Source organism: Martes martes (assembly GCF_963455335.1).
Source record: "Martes martes genome assembly, chromosome: 8".
NCBI lineage: Eukaryota > Metazoa > Chordata > Mammalia > Carnivora > Mustelidae > Martes > Martes martes.
The window spans coordinates 57,303,649-57,321,578 of NC_137895.1; the positions used below are offsets into that span (position 1 = coordinate 57,303,649).

At 42.2% G+C, this 17,930-nt stretch overlaps 1 protein-coding gene across 1 annotated transcript in view; it reads right to left on the reverse strand.

Moving 5' to 3' along the window:
* Positions 1-4,729: 4,729 nt before the first annotated feature.
* GUCY2C (guanylate cyclase 2C) overlaps positions 4,730-17,930 on the reverse strand; it is a 70,291-nt gene continuing 57,090 nt past the window's right edge. The window contains exons 22-27 of the mRNA XM_080810027.1: positions 15,073-15,265; positions 13,029-13,203; positions 10,282-10,380; positions 8,554-8,648; positions 6,580-6,656; positions 4,730-5,346 (exon numbers count right to left, since the gene is read on the reverse strand). Coding sequence (XP_080666153.1) covers positions 5,169-5,346; positions 6,580-6,656; positions 8,554-8,648; positions 10,282-10,380; positions 13,029-13,203; positions 15,073-15,265 — 817 coding nt within the window. The 3' untranslated portion in view covers positions 4,730-5,168. The remainder of the gene's footprint in view (positions 5,347-6,579; positions 6,657-8,553; positions 8,649-10,281; positions 10,381-13,028; positions 13,204-15,072; positions 15,266-17,930) is intronic.

Sequence of the window (17,930 nt, forward strand, 5' to 3'; positions counted from 1 at the left end):
TGTCTAAAATATATTTCCTTATTTATCCAACTTTAATATCTGTTCAAAGGAGTTTCAAAATTTCTAACCCATGCTTTTCTAAGGAACAAACTGATCAACTAGACCACAATGTTCCGTACAGTTGTTTTGCTTTTAGCCTTACAACATCCACTCACAACGCTGTTTTCCACAGTTACTTCTGTCAGCATCTTTCTTTACCACATTCTTTAGTGAGATTATGCCATTCTGTAGAACACATTCGTTTGTCACTGTCTGCATTCCATCTTGGGTTCAATCTGCATCTGGTTGCATTTTAGAAAAAATTGCTCACAGTGAAAGTCTTTCCTTTGTACAATACAGTCCTAGCATTTTGATAAATGCACAGAATCATGTATTTACAACAGGACAGTTATATCACTCCCCCCAACCCCCCCACTGCACCCCAGTTCATTTGTTCTATCCTTTTGTAGTCACATCTCCCCTCCACACAATTGACAACCGTTTTCTCTTTACCAGAATAGCATATGAATTAAATCTTATAATATAGAGTCTTTTGGGTCTGGCTTCTTTCACTCAGGAAGTTGCATTTAAGATTCATCCATGTTGTCATGTGAAACAGTAGTTCATAATTTTTTTATTGCTGGGTAGTATTTCATTGAGTGGCTTTCTTGATCTGTCCACCTATTGAAAAAATCTCAGTTGTTTCCAGTTTTGGTGCTTATGAATAAAGCTAATATAAACATTCAGAAACATGTATTTATGTGAATGTAGTTTTCATTTCATTTGTATAATTACAGATCAGGAGTGGGATTGTTGGACCCTATGGTAAATGTTTAACTTTATAAAACTCACCAAACTATTTTCAAAAGTTTCCATACCATTTTACGTTGTTGTCAACAATGTGTGAGTTTCATTTGTTCTGCATCCTAGTCAGCACTTGATATTGTCAGATTTTTAATTTTAGCTATTTAAATAGTGTGTTGTATTATCTCATTGTGACTTTAATTACCTTTTACTAATGACTAATGATGTTTTACATCTTTTCATATACTTTTTGCATTTATATATCTCCTTTGGTGCAAAGTCAAAGAGCAAATCAAAATAAAGCTGTAATTTTTCTAAATCTACACTGTACAACAGGAAACTGAAAACATGAAGGTAAACACAAAAATGGTTTTAAAAGAATTAAAAATAGGAAAAAAAAGTATTTGACTTTTTTATATTGCATTTCCAGTATTCCTCATTTCTTTTTAAAAATCCAAATTTCTATCTGGTACCATATGCATTTAACATGCATTGTAGAGTAGGTCCACTGGCAATAAATTCTCATGTTTTTTTTTTTGAGAAAGTCTCTATTTTTTTATTCAGGTTTTAGTTTGTTTGTTTGTTTTTGGCTGGGCATAAAATTCTATTTTTCTTTCTTCAGCCCTTTAAAGATGTCATTTTGTTATCTTTTAGTTTGCATAGTTTTAGAAGAGAAGTTGGCTATAATTTTTAACTTTGGTATTTTGTGTGTAATGTGTGTCTCCCTCCTCACCCCCTCACCAATCCCAGACTACCTTTACAATTTTTTCTTCGTTCTCAGCAGTTTGAATATACAGGTAGATTAGGTAGATTAGGGCATTTATTCTATTTGGTGTTTGTTGTGATTCTTGGATCTGTGATTTGGTGTCTGCCATTACATTTGGTCAATTTTCAATCATTATTTTTTCAAATGTTTCTTCTGTATTGTTCTATATTTAGGACTCCATTTACATACCTGAGGCCATTTAATATTATCCCACAGTTCTTAGTAGTTCTGTTTTGTTTTTTCTCTTTGGCTAGTTTCCAGAATTTCTTTAGTGCTACCTTCAAGTACAACGATTCTTTCCTCAGCGAGTCTAGTAGTGTCATTAAAGATATTCTTTCTCTTTGTCACTATGCTTATTTGTAGTATTTCCATTTGATTCTTTCCTATTGCTTCCAACTATGTGCTGAACTGCCCATCTGAACTTACGTGTTGCCCATGTTTTCCTTCAGAGTTTTTACATACTAATTATAGTTGTCTAAAATTCCCCATTAGATAGTTTTAACTTCTATGTCATGTGTATACCTGGGTGTCTCTTGAGAGAGTGAATGGACCCTCTTGCTCTCTCACTTATCACTTAATCTATAATTTATATTACAGATTATCACTTAATCTATAATTTCCTTTCCTTTCCCTGAAAAAGAATGTCCCCCAATTTTTGGCATTCTAAAGTGATGCTATCGAATTAGTAATGACTAGTGATTCGTGACTCTTAAGCACTCTAAAGATGACTAGTGTGAATTGAGATTTTCTGTAAATGTAAAATATACACAAAGGCTTACCACAAAAAAATGAAAAATATCTAATAATTTTATATTGATTTCATGCAGAAATGATAACACTTTGAATATAGTGGTTTAATTAAATATATTATTAACACAGGTTACGTGTTTCTTTTTAAAAATGTGACCATTAGAACATTTAAATTGCATATGTAAAAGGAGATCTAAATAAATGGCAAGACATACCACGTTCATAAACTGGAAGACTCAACATAGCCAAGATGTCAGTTCTCCCCAAACTGATATACTGGTTTGATGCAAATGATATCAAAACCCTAGCAAGTTTTATTAGAGCTGTATATAAGTTTATTCTAAAACTTATATGGAAAGGCAAAAAAAAAAAACCCGCAAAAAACTATGAGGTGAAACAATTTTGCAAAAGAAGGACAAAGTGGGATGAAGCACTTCACCTGATTCTAAGATTTATTATACAGCTACAATATCAAGACTATGTGGCATGGGAGGAGGGATAAATGTGTAGATCCATGGCATAAAATAGAAAACGCAGAAACAGAATCACCCAAGTATATACAGCTGATTTTAATAAAGTTGCAAAGCAACATAGTTTCTATTTTCTATTTCTATTTTCTCTGCTGTTCTGAGGATTTCAAAATATTTACAAAGTCATTTCTTCCTTGATCATGGCCTAGATCTATCTGGTCACCTAACCTATAGATCAGCAGATCAGCCTTTTATGATGTGAGATTAACTTTGAGGGAAATCTTTTTCCTGCTTGAGGTCTGAGGAAGTAAGAGCGGCCCAAGTTTTTTCCTTTATTTTTATCCCAGATATCAGTTTTTGAACTGTTATGCATACATATATATATATGTATATATATATATATATTTTTTTTAAAGATTTTATTTATTTGACAAACAGAGATCACAAGTAGGCAGAGAGGTAGGCAGAGAGGCATGGGGGTGGGGGGAAGCAGGCTCCCTGATGAGCAGAGAGCCCCATGTGGGGCTCGATCCCAGGATCCTGAGATCATGACCTGAGCCAAAGGCAGAGGCTTAACCCACTGAGCCACCCAGGCGCCCTGCATCTATATTTTATATATTTAAAAATCACTCATCTTTAATTGAAATTGAAGTATAAAATCTTGGGTATTTGTTTCTTTAGTTGTCTCCTCTATAATTTGTTATGTTCACTGTTTTATAGGGGATTATAAAAAAAGGAAAATAAGGTAAAATTGCCTTTTTCATTTAAATCATAATTCCTTTCTTGATACTGGATATTTGGTACTAAACAGAAAAAACACATAGCTATTAATTTAGTTGTATTATTACTTCAATATATTTTTTTAAGATTTTTATATATTTATTTGACAGACAGAGATCACAAGTAGGCAGAGAGGCAGGCAGAGAGAGAGGGAAGCAGGCTCCCCGCTGAGCAGAGAGCCCGAAGTGGGGCTCGATCCCAGGACCCTGGGATCAAGACCTGAGTGGAAGGCAGAGGCTTTAACCCACTGAGCCACCCAGGTGCCCCCACTTCAATATTTTTAGGTCAGATCTTGCATGTCTCAAGAGGAGTATATATCAAAGGTATAAAAAATTGATTCTAGGATTTCCTGTATTCCTCTTGAATTTAGTTCTTGTTTCTACCCAGTACTTCCCCTTGTACTTTTTTCACATAGAATTCTTGGATCACAAACTTTCTGAGCTATCTTGCATGTATGCGAAGAATTCTTGCTTTATAAGCCTATTTCTTTGGAATTGTGAAGCCATTGCAGAGATGCCAAGGCGGAAATTACAAACTTCCAGTTTCCAGGTAAGGACTCTTGCCGCATATGAAGGGTTAAACCTATATATCAGGAGATAATTTATTTTATTATTTTTGATTTTACCCTTTTCCAGGTGAAGGAGAAAATATTGCGCGTTTCCTGATCTCTGGTGTGGTTTTTGTGGTAGAGGTGGGGCAAGAGTTATGTGGTCAAAACAGTTTCCTTCAGATGAGCGACAGAAGTGTTACATTCTTGCCTTTCTGATTCTAATCTACTTCACACCAGCTGCCCTTTGCCATTCCCCCTGAGATTTCAAGCAAATGAGCCACGCTGGGATGCCATAAGAAGGGGGGGTGGGTGCAGAAGATGGCTGCTGGATGACAGGAAGGGGATATTTGCAGAGTTTCAAGTACTTTGTCTTTTCTAGTAAATAAGATTTGACCTTTATCTCAGATTGGAGACAGATGTAGGCCCTGCCTCCCATGGCAGAAGGCTAGACATAAAATCCTCTTGTGTGTAGCGGGCGATACTGAACATCCAGGTTCTTGGCCCTGAACGACGCTGCTAGCTTTGCCTCGCCTCAGTGCCGGGGCTATCATCCGTTGTCTAGTGAGCACAAGATGGTGGCCGGCAAAGACGGAAAATGGCTGGGGTCGCTGGAAACACACACAGACTCGGTACCTTTTTAACTTTTATTCTTGCCTACCATAGAGCATATTTTCTTCAAAAATTATGAGTTAAATATAATTTAATGGAGATAGGGTATTTAAAATATAATCGTGACAATTTAAAAACGCTCATGAATACAGAAGGAAAAAGAGCCAGCCAATAAACCAAAATAAAACAAAAACAAAATGAATGAAATAAGAACACAATCTCTTCAATTTAGAGACAGTCCACCTATTCTTCTTCTTTCCCAGGGGGCAGCTTCCCGGAGCCACTGTTGAGATCAGACTCCAGAGTTGAAGGTAATTTTGCACCGAGTGTGCACATCTGATTCACAGAAGCGAGTCTGTGTTCCCGCCCAGGCAGCCAAGGCCAAGCAGAGCGCATCTAAGTCTGCTGCTGCTTGAAGGTCTCTGGGACACTTGCGGCCATTGCCGTAGTGCAGCTGTGCTTAATTCACTTGGCTGCTCTCTTTGTCGGTCGTGTTCAGCTGCAAGTACTCCAGAGTGCCCCGTTTGTAGCTGGCCACCCGTGTGGGTTTTCGGCTTCTTATCCCCGCCGCCTGCCTTTTCTGTAAAGAGTTCGCGAGCATGTCGGAAAATTCGGCTTGCAAGCGCTGCTGATTCTCCCTGGGAAGAGAGTGGGGAGGGAAAACAGAACTTCTCAGCAATTCATACAGACTATTTCGTCGCTCCAGAACAATCAATTCCATTTACCAAATACTTATTTGAGTGGTTAGTCCGTGCTAACCATGGGAAGTCCAGAGAATAGAGAAAGAGCCTTGCTTTTGATGGGCTTGTAAGAGCTGTCATTCCTGCTCTGTGCATTTGTGGAAAAAACAGGATACATTTCAAGCAGAAAATTCTATTTCACCTTAGGTGAGCCTGGTGATGGGTACTAAGGAGGGCATGTATTGCATGGAGCACTGGGTATGGTGCATAAACAATGAATCTTAGAACACTGAAAAAATTAAATAAAAAAAAATTCTATTTTAATTTCAAAGTGGAATGACATGCTGCTTGGCTTTGGAAGAGCGGTTAGGGTTCCACATGCCACTATAGGGAGGGCAAACAACGCCAGGACAATGGCGGGGGGGCCTTGCAACCCAATCCTGAGGACTTGGTCCCGCACATTCTGGGGTGTGGATCTTGTCTGGGAGGCCTCTGAAGGGATGGAGGGTTTTAAGAGTTTGGAGTGGACCTGGGTGCTCCAATAAGGGGCCAGCTCCCCTGTGGCCCGGGGAAGATCTGGCTTGTTTCGGCTTCCCTAGAGGCTTGCCATATCTGGGTCCAGCATCTGAGAATCTGCAAGACAGGGTCTTTCTACCATATCAAAAGCCACCCCAACAGCCACGCGACTGATTGCAACAACCAAATGTGCAATGGGATGACCCTCTTGGTCACCATGTGGAGAACTGAAACCTGTTCGTTAGACCTGAAACTTGGCCTTCCTCATCTGTGGGAGAACACAGCTTCCCTGTGATAACCCAGAACCACAGGCCTGGGGGGGAGGCGGGGGAGGGGGAGTCCTGTTTCCATCAGGCAGCCTAGCAGAAAGCTGCCAGCAGGGGTCCAGTTGCAGAGTGCCTCTTGGCCACCAGAACGCCCTCCTCTGGTCTGAACCAGATCTGCGGGAGTGAGCTGTCCGCTCTCCTCCATTCTGAGCGTGCCTGGAACACCCAACTTCTGGCAGCCAGAGAAGGGAGGTTTCTAGACTTCTCATGCATGTAGTCCCTGGCCGTGTATTCGACGTATCATTGCCACTGGAGGAGCACTTGCCAACAGTTATGGCTGTACACAGCAGGGATGATAAAGCCAAGACTTCCGCTGCCCTGTCCCGCCCTGCCACACCCAGCAGCTTACACAGTCGGAGGGGTCGGCAGGTTGTACTCCTGGCCCTTCACCCCCGTCAGCCAGTAGGTAGTCTCAGTTCCTCTTCCCTGGGGAGACAAGAAAGGTGGGCGCCATGGAGGTCAGTGAGACGGGTCTGTTCTAGCCCACCGCACTGACAAACATCCATTTCCAAGAGACCTCTCACTTCCATGTTTCTCATGAGTGTCCACACTTCAGCGGAACCCATGTTCTGATGTGATTTGCATTCCCTCCAGACACATCTTTCTTTGCAAGTGTCTTTTTAAAAATACATCTCTTGTTCCCCAGATTTTTTTTTTCAAAGTACAGTTCTCTTTTTTCCCCAAAAGATATTTCAAAGTGTCGTTATAGCAACATCATAAGAACTCTAAATGAAAAAAGAAGAAAATTTGTGTCCAATCCTGCTTCACTAAGACATCCAACTGGTTTTCATCAGCCACTTTTTCTTCTAGCCCTTTTTGCCACAAGATTTCATCACAAACCTTCTGCCAGTTTCCCCACCTTAAGCATGTAAATTACTAACACATGTTCATCCCAAGACATGCTTATTAAGTGACATTTGCTGGACCCATCTGGAGGCTATAAAATGAATGGAAACATATTGGAAATCCTGTTTTTGCTAAAGCTTGTATTTGAAAAGGAGGTGGGAAGGCTATATATTTAAAAAATCACTCTTCTTTAAAGGTTTATTTATTTGAGAGAGAACGAGAGTGCATGCACGGTAGGGAGAGGGAGAGAGAGAATCCCAAGCAGACTCTAGCGTGGAGTCTGATGCGGGAATTGATCTCACGACTCTGAGATCATGACCTAAGCCTAAACCAAGAGTCAGACACTCAACTGATTGAGCCACTCGGGTGCCCCTAAAAATCACTCATCTTTAAAACCTGTAGTTGGCTGGCTGGGTTTGGACTGGAGTCATCCATACACCACTCTTATGTTGGGGGGAATGCTCTGTGCAGAAGTGTACTGATAGTGAGTGTGATATGAGGGTACGTCTACAGGAAAGGAGGCTTTTCCAAATTGCAGTCACATTGTAAAGGCCAGAAGCACTGTGGCTTCTGGAGACAGATCATCTTACGATCAGTAGTTGGCTTCAGACCATTTGTGAAAGGACTCGAACGACCTTTGAAAAACAGCCCAAGAGCCAACTGGAGACACTTGGAGAGCAACAGCCTGGTGAAGAGAGACTGGTGATTCTCCATCCTTGGCATGCATCCTGATCACTTCGAATACTCATTAAAAATCTAGATTCCTGATCTACACCCACAGAGGGTCTTTCTCAGCAAGCCTGGGGCCGCAGGTGGCAATCACAGGTCCAGAGCTTCTGAATGGTAAAGCAACCCCTGGAGGGGTGGTTTTAGAGAGAAGCAGCAGTGAGAGTAAGGAAGTGAGGGAGGCTATGGGGGCTTTGGCTTAAGTTAAGTAAGTCCCAGGGCACCTGAGCGGCGCAGTGGGTTGAGCGTCAGACTCTTGGTTTCACCTCAGGTCATGATCTCAGGTCGTGGGATTGAGCCCCGTGTCGGGCTCTGTGCTCAATGCAGAGTCTGCTTGAGCTTCTCTCTCCCTCTTCTTCGGCTCCTCACCCCCCTCCCCGGGCTCTCTCTCTCTCAAATAAATAAATAAATCTTAAATAAATAAACGAATAAATAAGTTCCATCCCAGACTTTAGCTCTTGGCTTTGCGGGAAGACATGGAGACAAAACTTGGAGATATACGGAAGAAATGGTGGTAGCATTTTATAATATATCAGTCTTAGTTCAAAATATGAAAAAAGCTCTGAGTTTGCATTCTTCTGGGGGTCGCTTCTCCTAGAGGGGGTAATCACTGTGGGGCGATCACCGTGGGGAGAGCAGAAAAGGATTCTTCATCTTTGTGCTCCTTGACATTATTGACCACGGGGTGTCCGGTCGGAGGTGACCCACAAGTGAGTGCTTTTTCTGGGTCCCCTCTCTGTGGACCCCTTACCTTTAAGTATGTTTCCCCTCTCACTTCGTACAGGAACTGGCATTCGGTTCTCTTCAGGATGGCTATTGTGGAGCCACTCACATGAATTCTCAAGGCTGGAAATGCAAAACAGTCAATGAAAATCTCCTCCATTTTGAAGTCTATTCTAGGAACACATTTGTTTCTACTTGATTCACTATAGTTGTTACAGGAGTTCTTGACAGCTGAGATATTTTGGTGAAAGGGCCCTTAAAAATACGACCTATGAGACAAATACTATCACACATGGGATGAAAGAGGATCTGGCATTGCTTTTTGGGGTCCTGAGTGAAGGGGCTCCCCAGGTCGTGCTCAAAAGATTCTCCCTCCTGCTCAGAGGGGTGGCTCCTGCGTCTTGGTTTGGATTTAGTTTGTGGTACTGACCTTGACAGCTGCAATTTGGTTTTGGGTCCCTGTTGTGAAAGTTCTAATTAGCAGCTTAAGTGTTGGCAGCAAGGTGGAGATTCAGGAGAGAGTGATAGGGTCATGACTTTCTTAGGTGTTACTCTTTTGGGGTACTGTCATCCTTCTGACAAGTAGTTGGTGAAGTCACTGACATTCATGGTCCACCACTGGTACACCACCGTTCCCACCGTGGGGGCCGCAGACAATGACAATAGTAAGGATAACTGCAGTCCTACATTGTACGCCTGCCATGTATCAGAGGATTATTAAATGCTTAACATACATCACGTCAACTCCTTCCAGAGACCCTCCCAGCACAACTGGTATCCCATCCTCTATTTAGTCCTTCTACCTTCTGATGTCTAGAAAGATGAGGTAACTTCCCCCCACCCCCGACTTATACAGAGAGTGATCTGTACAGTTATAATGGTAACCCAAATCTGTCCTTTCCTTTGTACCATGACTTTCCTGTACAAACCAGTAACAGCTTGTCAGTAGACTGCCAAGTACCACTCTCGCACCTGTGTTTTTGTCAGCCCCACCTACCAAAGCTTGCTTTCTCTCTTATCTCGATTTCTGTTATTATCACGGTCACCAATATTTATTGAGCATCAGGGCACCTGGGTGGCTCAGTGGGTTAAAGCCTCTGCCTTCCGCTCAGGTCATGATCCCAGGGTCCTGGGATTGAGCTCCACATCGGGCTCCTTTCGCCTTTTCCTCTCTCCCTCTGCCTGCCTCTCTGCCTGCTTGTGATCTTTGTTAAATAAATAAATAAATAAATAAAATCTTTTAAAAAAAAATTTATTGAGCATCTACTACATGGAGCTCATGGTGCCTCCACCCTGTCAGGTGAATGCAATATAGGCTTCTGCATATAATACATACTTATATTTTCCTTTACTAAAGCCAATTCTCAGGAAAACAAAAGACGACTAGGAAAGCGAGCCAGCGTACGCTCCATATCTAGCCCACTGAATTTTTTTTTTTTTAACTTACATGGATCTATGCTGAATTTCATGACAATTCCAGGTAGAGCATGCCTGAATGCATTGCAAATGAACGAAAACGAATAGGAATAGTCTACTAATGAGCTAAAAAGGAAGAACACAGAAATTCTCAGGCAGTGGCAACAACAAAAGCAAATGTTGCAAGGACTGGACTGACTGAGGCTCACGTCCAGTCCATGTGGAAGGTCACTCTTCATCTCACTAGCTCTTTGTAGTTCCTTATTGTGCATTTTATGTTACAGTTCCCCTCTCCTGCAAGACACAATCCTCCTCTACGAAAAGCGATCTCCTTTCTTACGGAGGCCCGTGGATTCCATCCTCGAGGCTGTGTTGACGGTGTCTCCAAATAGGCAATAACGAGGCATCTTGATCCCCACGACTCCAGCGGCGCAGGGACCTGAAATATACAGAAAGCAGGAAGTGGCGGCAGAAGCAATCACTGTGGAGTTAAGGTGGGGAAGCCTTTTCTCAGCGTCACAGTGCTGAATCCTTCATTCTATGGAAGTGTGAAAAGCGAGCCGTGACTTTTGTTAAATGGATGTATTCGATGAGGAAAGCATTATTACAGCAAGACATGCTTCTAGAAGATATTTTGCTACAGATAGCACAGGAAAGTACATTTGCACAAAAAAGGAAGGCATCCAGAGCTCCAGGCTGCTAAGGTGGGAAGTCTTTCCTAATATGTTTAATAGGAGGTTCTAGGGGAGGATGAAAACTCTCCCGCGGCGGCCTACTGTGCCAGGCCACACAGCCCTGAGCTCTTAATGGCTGGAGGCCATGCTTCACTCAAAGGCTCAGGGGCCACATTTTGTTTAATTTACTCAGACTAGCATTCCCAGACTGGCGACACAACGATGGGAGACCTAGAAGACGAGGACTTGGCATTATTGTCCCTGGGCACTTCATGTGCTGCGGCATGAATGCAGACAGACTGCAGAGCCTGCGGCACAAGGGCATTCTTACAAGAACCCAGAAACCAAGGCGAGACCGGGCCCAGCAGCATACTGGGTAGGGAAGAAGCATGGTTACCCAAGTATTTGTGTGGAGTGACCTAATGCGAGGAGTGACAGATTTTAGATGTTAAAGAGTAACTCAGAAATTGCAAAACCGGTTTTGGATAAAGGAACTTGATTTTCTAGTTGGCTTATTGGGTTTTGACCTACATGAGTTTCTTTGTAGGTTTATCCTATAGATTCTCTGTGATTATGAACATTGAAAAAAAAAATCAAAATACCGGATCTTCCTTTGAGTGCCGAGCTTTTGTTAGGTTCAATGCAAAACAACACAAAACAACCAAACAGCAGCAACGAGAAACAAAAGCAGCAGAAGCCTACGGAAGGGAAGGAGCAGGAGAGGCAGCTACTGATTCAGATCTCTGATCGGTGCCCGAGGTCCGCTAGGTCCAATTACGCTGCCTCTTTAACACGGGAGTGAAGCCGGGAAGGGCCAGGTGGCAGAAGATTCCTGCAGAAGTCTTGCCTTCAACTATCAGTATTTAACTACCACCTCTTAATTTCTGAGGGCGAAACCCCTCCAGGTATGTGTGCTCACTCCAGCCCAATGTGGTGAACCTGAGGCCCTGGTAGTCACCTCAGGGTTGCGTTGGTCATAGTGGGAAAAAGATGGGGACGGAACCCAGAGCTCTGTCCTCCCTGACTCGGTTCAGTCACTGTGCTGCTGGCCCTCCCTCCAGGCATGGCAATCTGTGATAAGTCAGAAAAGGGACAGCCTGCTGTTGCTGGCTGGGGAAACGACCGAGAAGTCCCCTCATGTATATATGGAAACACCTCTGATATATAGCTGTGGACATGATTGTGGCAGAAATTTTTTTTTTTAAAGATTTTATTTATTTATTTGACAGAGAGAGAGATCACAAGTAGGCAGAGAGGCAGGCAGAGAGAGAGGGGGAAGCAGGCTCCCTGCTGAGAAGAGAGCCTGATGTGGGGCTCGATCTCAGGATCCTGAGATCATGACCTAAGCCGAAGGCAGAGGCTTTAACCCACTGAGCCACCCAGGCGCCCCAGAAATTTTTAACTTCTATTTACTTTTACTTTGAGAATCTCCTGGATCATTATCAAACCAGTAAGTGTTTACTGCCAGGGTCTCTGCCAGGCATTGTGGACAGAGAATGACTTTTGCAATGCAGTTGTCTGGTCCTCGCCACACAGCCTGGAGTGATCTTGGGTTTTCTGTATTTTGAGTCTTCCGTGAGCCATGGAAGGCAGAAAAAAGCAATGACAGGAAAGTGTAGGGAGATGTGATTTAATTTAACACAAGGAAAGGCTGTCTAATAATTATCACTAGTAATGGAGTGAGTTGGGTTTGGAAACAGTGAGTTTTCAGGGAATCCTGGGATTATTCCAAAGGTAGCTATAGTATTACTTGTCTTAGAACCTCTAAAAATAAGTTGTGCCCCATAAAGGATTAATCTAGATGACTTCTGAGTTCCTTTCCAACTTCATTTTTCTATAAAGTTTGTAGTTCATTTTCTCAAATCTCTATGTTCTAGGGTGAGTATCCTTCATGGCCTTTGAAGTGACCCACGTATTTTCTGTACCATAGAGGGGGGTGGGGAGGACATAAATGCCTTTTCATTGTAGGAATTTTACCAGCTTTTTTTTCTCCCTGTAGATAATCCAATCCATGAAAGATACTATATTAGTGTAATGGGGAAAACAAAACAAAACAATAACAATAACAGACGTTGGGGGCAGGGGAGAGGGAAGGAAGGGAGAGGAAATAAATTAAATAGTTAAATATAGGGACTTAAATAGGAGGAAGTCTGGAGGCTGTCATTTTAGTCCGTGGTTGGTGTTTATCATTCCAGGAGCCAAAGGTTGCTACAGAAGGTGTTGTTCCCTAGAAGTCTGGAAGGAGGTTCGAATTATGTCAGGATGTGTAATGGGATGTCATATTTGGCAGGCAGATTCAAGAGGAAACTTCATGGGAAAATCAATCACATCTGGAGACCCTTTATCCTCTCTGATTTAGTTGGTACACAGAGGTTCATATGGTCCCCATTTGATACCCTGCTTAACTCCGTACCAGAGTGAACTCCAATGCGAATCCATATGGGGAGGCCGGGAAGATGCTCCAGCTCAAAGGTCCCCATGAAGCTGAGGATGTCCAAGGCCATCTTGGCAATGTCGATTGCATGCCTGTTGCCATTCCTCTTGGGTAAACCACTGGCCACCATGTAGGCATCGCCAATGGTTTCCACCTGTGGAAATAGTTGCTCGTTAGTGGTCCTACCCCTTCAAAAGGCAGAAGAAATAAAAAACAAGCAGTTGATGGCACATCAAAACAAAAGCTTTTGAGAACTCAGTGTGAGCACAGCCCCACACTACTTTTCCTGGGACTAGCTCAAGAGCAGGTCTCTGCTAATTTCTTTATGGTTTTATAGTCTAGTTAAATGAATGGTAAAGCAGCTATAAAATATTGTGACCTATGAAAGTACTTCATAATAATAAAACCATCTAGATGTGGTGACACTTTTATAATGTTTACATAGTCTGAATGGTTGTATATAATTTCAGGAACATTTCTAAGTACCAGAAAAGTCACCTTTAACACTGAACATTTTTTCTCATGTCCTATTTGAATAATTGTAGGCTCCTTCAAGATGTAATGTACATTCTCTCTCTCTCACTCTTTATCTATTTATTTTAAAGATTTTATTTATTCATTTGACAGACAGATCACAAGTAGGCAGAGAGGCAGGCAGAGGGAGAGAGAGTGGGAAGCAGGCTCCCCGCTGAGCAGGGAGCCCAATGTGACCTGAGCCAAAGGCAGAGGCTTTAACCCACTGAGGCACCCAGGAGCCCCTCTTTTTTTTTTTTTTTTTTTTTAAGATTCTATTTATTTATTTGACAGAGAGAGAGATCACAAGTAGGTAGAGAGACAGGTGGGGGGGGGAGGGAGAAGCAGGCTCCCCGCTGAGCAGAGACCCTGATGTGGGGCTTGATCCCAGGACCCTGAGATCATGACCCGAGCTGAAGGCAGAGGCTTAACCCACTGAACCACCCAGGCGCCCCTGTAATGTACATTCTTACAGTACAGCGATTTCAAACCCTTTCCGTGCTAAGTAAATTTGTATCAACAGTATCCTATAAATATTCTTTGATAAATGACCTCTCTTTTAAATTTATTTTCATAATCATATAGTTCATGTTTGTTGGTAGTCAACTTCTCTCTGCCAACCATCTCTGAAACGCATAACCATTTCCTATCCAACAAGAACTACTGTTCATATGCCTTTCTGACCTACATAGGGCAAAGACAGTGCTAAGACAAACCTTAAAAGGGACATCTTCTCTGTGGGTAATAGGCATTATGACAGACTGTTACATGAGTGACCTCTAAACTTTACTTGAGCTTATAGTATTTCAGGCATATTGTTTATCTCAATAGCTTTCACAATAACTCTAGTGTTATGTGTTATGATCATCCCATTCTACAGATAGGGAAACTGAAAGTTGACAAAGTTAAATGTATTTTGTGAGGTCACACAGGTAGGGCCAGTTGGGATTTGAATGAATAGCTCTAAGTTACTTGCTCCACAAGCTCTGCTGCTTTTCCAACATGAAAATGTGGGAATTCAATTCTCCTTTATTCTTCTCAGACATTATGAGCCCAAAATGTGGCTACGCTCTAGTCAGAGTACTGAACTTACAGAATGTTCTCCCTGTTCTTTAGTCTTCTATGAATGCTGCTTGCTATTTCAACAACAGATTCCTATTCTACTTTATAACTCCAGTGTCTTCTCTGCTTCCCTGGCAATCAGTCTACACACTGTCCATTTTTTTAAAAAGATGATTTGAGAGAATGCCATCTTCTCTCGGTTTAGTACCCAAAGTTCATTCCTGATGAACTTTATGTTGTTTCTTTTAAACTGCTTCTTAAAGTCACACGGGCATTTCGACTTCTGACCCGTGTTACTCTTACTTCCCTGCATCTTTAGCTCAGATTCGACCATGAATTCATGAAATCTTAAATTAGGACAAGATCTGAATAATAATAGGAACCAACCAACTTTGGCTGCTGGCCAGGGGTAGTACAACCATTTCAGCCTGTTAGGTGAAGTGGTTACCTTGTACACATCATGGTGATCAAGAATGTGGTCAAAACTCTTGTAGATGTCATTGAGCATGTCCACCACTTCCATGGGGGTGCTGTATTTGCAGATGGTGGTGAAACCTACAATGTCACTGAAGTAGATTGTCACTTCCTCATACAATTCAGGCTCCACAATTCCCTTCTCCTTCAGAGACTTTACCACTAGCCTAGATGAGAAAGGGGAAAAAATGACTTCGACTTCAGTAATTTTTTTTTTATCTTGCATAAATCTTTAAGACTGTAGTAACGACCCAGAAGGAATTCTAGAATTCGGGTGGGGGTGACCAGGAAGCAAAGACTGGTTGCACATACTGACTGTAGCAATAAATTACATATACACACATATGATACGTGCATTTGAACTCAGAGGAATATACGCAGGTTGAGCATCAACTTGGTACTTGATTATTAACTCTAATAAGTATGTTCATATAACTCTAGTACAGATATAACCCTCATATGTATTCACACTTGCCCACTTTTTGCCACTCTATCGACAGTCAGCTTCTTCTAGATGTAGCTCTACATTCAGAAGCTGAGGAGAGCGTGTCATTAATGTAAGAGCTTGAATCACTGTAGCTGTCAGACCTTTTTTCTTTAAAAATTTTAAAAAAGATTTTATTTATTTGAGAGAGAGTGAGATAGAGCATGAGAGAGTGGACGTTCAGAGGGAGAAGCAGACTCCCCATGTAGCTGGGAGCCTGATGCAGGACTTGATCCGGAGACTCTGGGATCAAGGCCTGAGCCAAAGGCAGTCACCCAACCAACTGAGCCACCCAGGTGCCCCAGACCTGACTTTTTTCATTAGAGCCAAGTTTTGCCTCCCAGGCATATTTTACATGGTACTGTTTAATATCACCATAAAGGAACAATGCATTTAAAAATTAACTTTGATATATTCTGAGCAAGAACTTATTTGATATATTTTTTGAGCCAGATTTGGGTCCTTTAAAAAGCAAAGTCAGTCACCATGTAAACAAATTAAAATTATGGTAAAACTGCAGAGGTCAGATAAAAGCAACTTAGAATAACTTTGTTGCAGAAATCAAAGGAGTAGTATATCAGACTCAGAATTCAGAGAGAACCACAAAGAAGGAATTCCACACCATACTTTCTTGACATGCCAAGTTGTCCTTTCATTGAGAAAATGGGTGGGGCCAACATGAGGCTTGCTGCTCCCTGTCTGCCCTGAGGATCTCTCTGTAAAGGATCCAAGTATGGAACCACTAGAATCAGAACATGGCTGCCGGGAGGTGCCATGGAGGTCACTGAGATCACTGAGGCTTAAAAATAAAGTATGACGCTCACAAGGCCCCACAGCCACTAAGGGCAGAGCCAGTACTCAGTAACATCCCACCTTTTGGTCTTTTTATTGCAGGGCATCTCCTCCACAACCTAGACCTTGGGTATTCATGGAGACAAGGAAGATCTGGAGGTGTGCTGATTGTACTGAAGGAGGCATGTCTGCCATTCTCCCGAAACAGTTCATTAACCACAAGGACATGCAACACTCGTGGTGAGAACCTCCAAAGCATCGAGGGAAGTCTTTTCAATTGGTGCAATGACAAAGCCTGGGACCTTTGAGAAACACCCCTGCGATGTCGTTGGTTCGATTCTCAGGGCACTTCTGGGGTGGTGGTTCTTGACCTGCCCAGTATAAGGGTGCAGATTTTTTGAAGGCTACATAAACGTTATGATAAAATTGGATATTTCACCATCTTTACCCTTCCTATTACTGCTTATATCTGAAAAGTCACATGACTTGGAAACTAGTACATTACCCAGAGAGAGAAACTAATGTTGGGGGATAAATGAAGAGCAGTGACTCGACCTGGCGAGCTTTGGTAACAGGCTGTTACTGACACAGCAGATTAGCGAACACAGTGGATGTCTTGGAGAGGCCCCCCACAGGAAGAAAAACTTCTATTTTACCGCCTCAAAAGCCAAGGGGCACTGTTCAAATAAGTTAAATAGTGTTTAAGTAGTATCTGGTTCCTACATCCTGTCTTTGTTTATTGGCAATTTTGCCATAAATATTTCTTTTTGATTCTTGTAGTTACTGTTGGTGTATGTTTTAGTTTTCTTGTACAAATATACATAATTTTTACATGTACATTTTTTACAAGTGACTTGCACTGGAGGCACGACGTATTGCAGCTGTTGATGAGATCCGTGTTATATAACCTTTGACAATCCAATGAAAACATCTACCCACGGAGATGAAAAGTAGAACACAGGGCATACAGTCAGTACTGTGGTAATACTGTTATATGGTGACAGATGGTAATTAAACTTACCTCAGTGAGTAATGAGAAATGTATAGAATCATCAAGTTACTATGTTGTACACCTGAAACTAATAGAACACTGTCTGTCAACTGTACTCAATAATTAAAACAAATAAAACATCTACCATCTAGTAGTCGAAGTGGCACATTACACAGGAGTAAGATTAAAAGTCTGAGGTGGCGAGCCAGCTGTTTCGAATCCTTTGAGTAACATTATTGGTTAAAACCACTGAGGATGACACCCTGGGAAGGCAGCCAGATTATCTGGATGTTGTTTTTTGTCACCACTCAGCATGAAAGGCCAGGCAAGGAATTATGCATCATACAACTAGCATTTATGAAGCTCTGATAGAAACCGCCATCTCTGATGGGAATATTAAGGGCTCCAGCCTATGCTCAGGGTACCACTCCCAGCCTGCTCCTTGGCACTCTGGGGACACACGGATTCTGCGGTCGGCTCCCTTAGGGCACGGATGACTGAACAAAGCACGTGTGTCTCTCCTACTTCTTCACTCAGGTTTGCCAAAGAGAAACTGTCTCTTTAT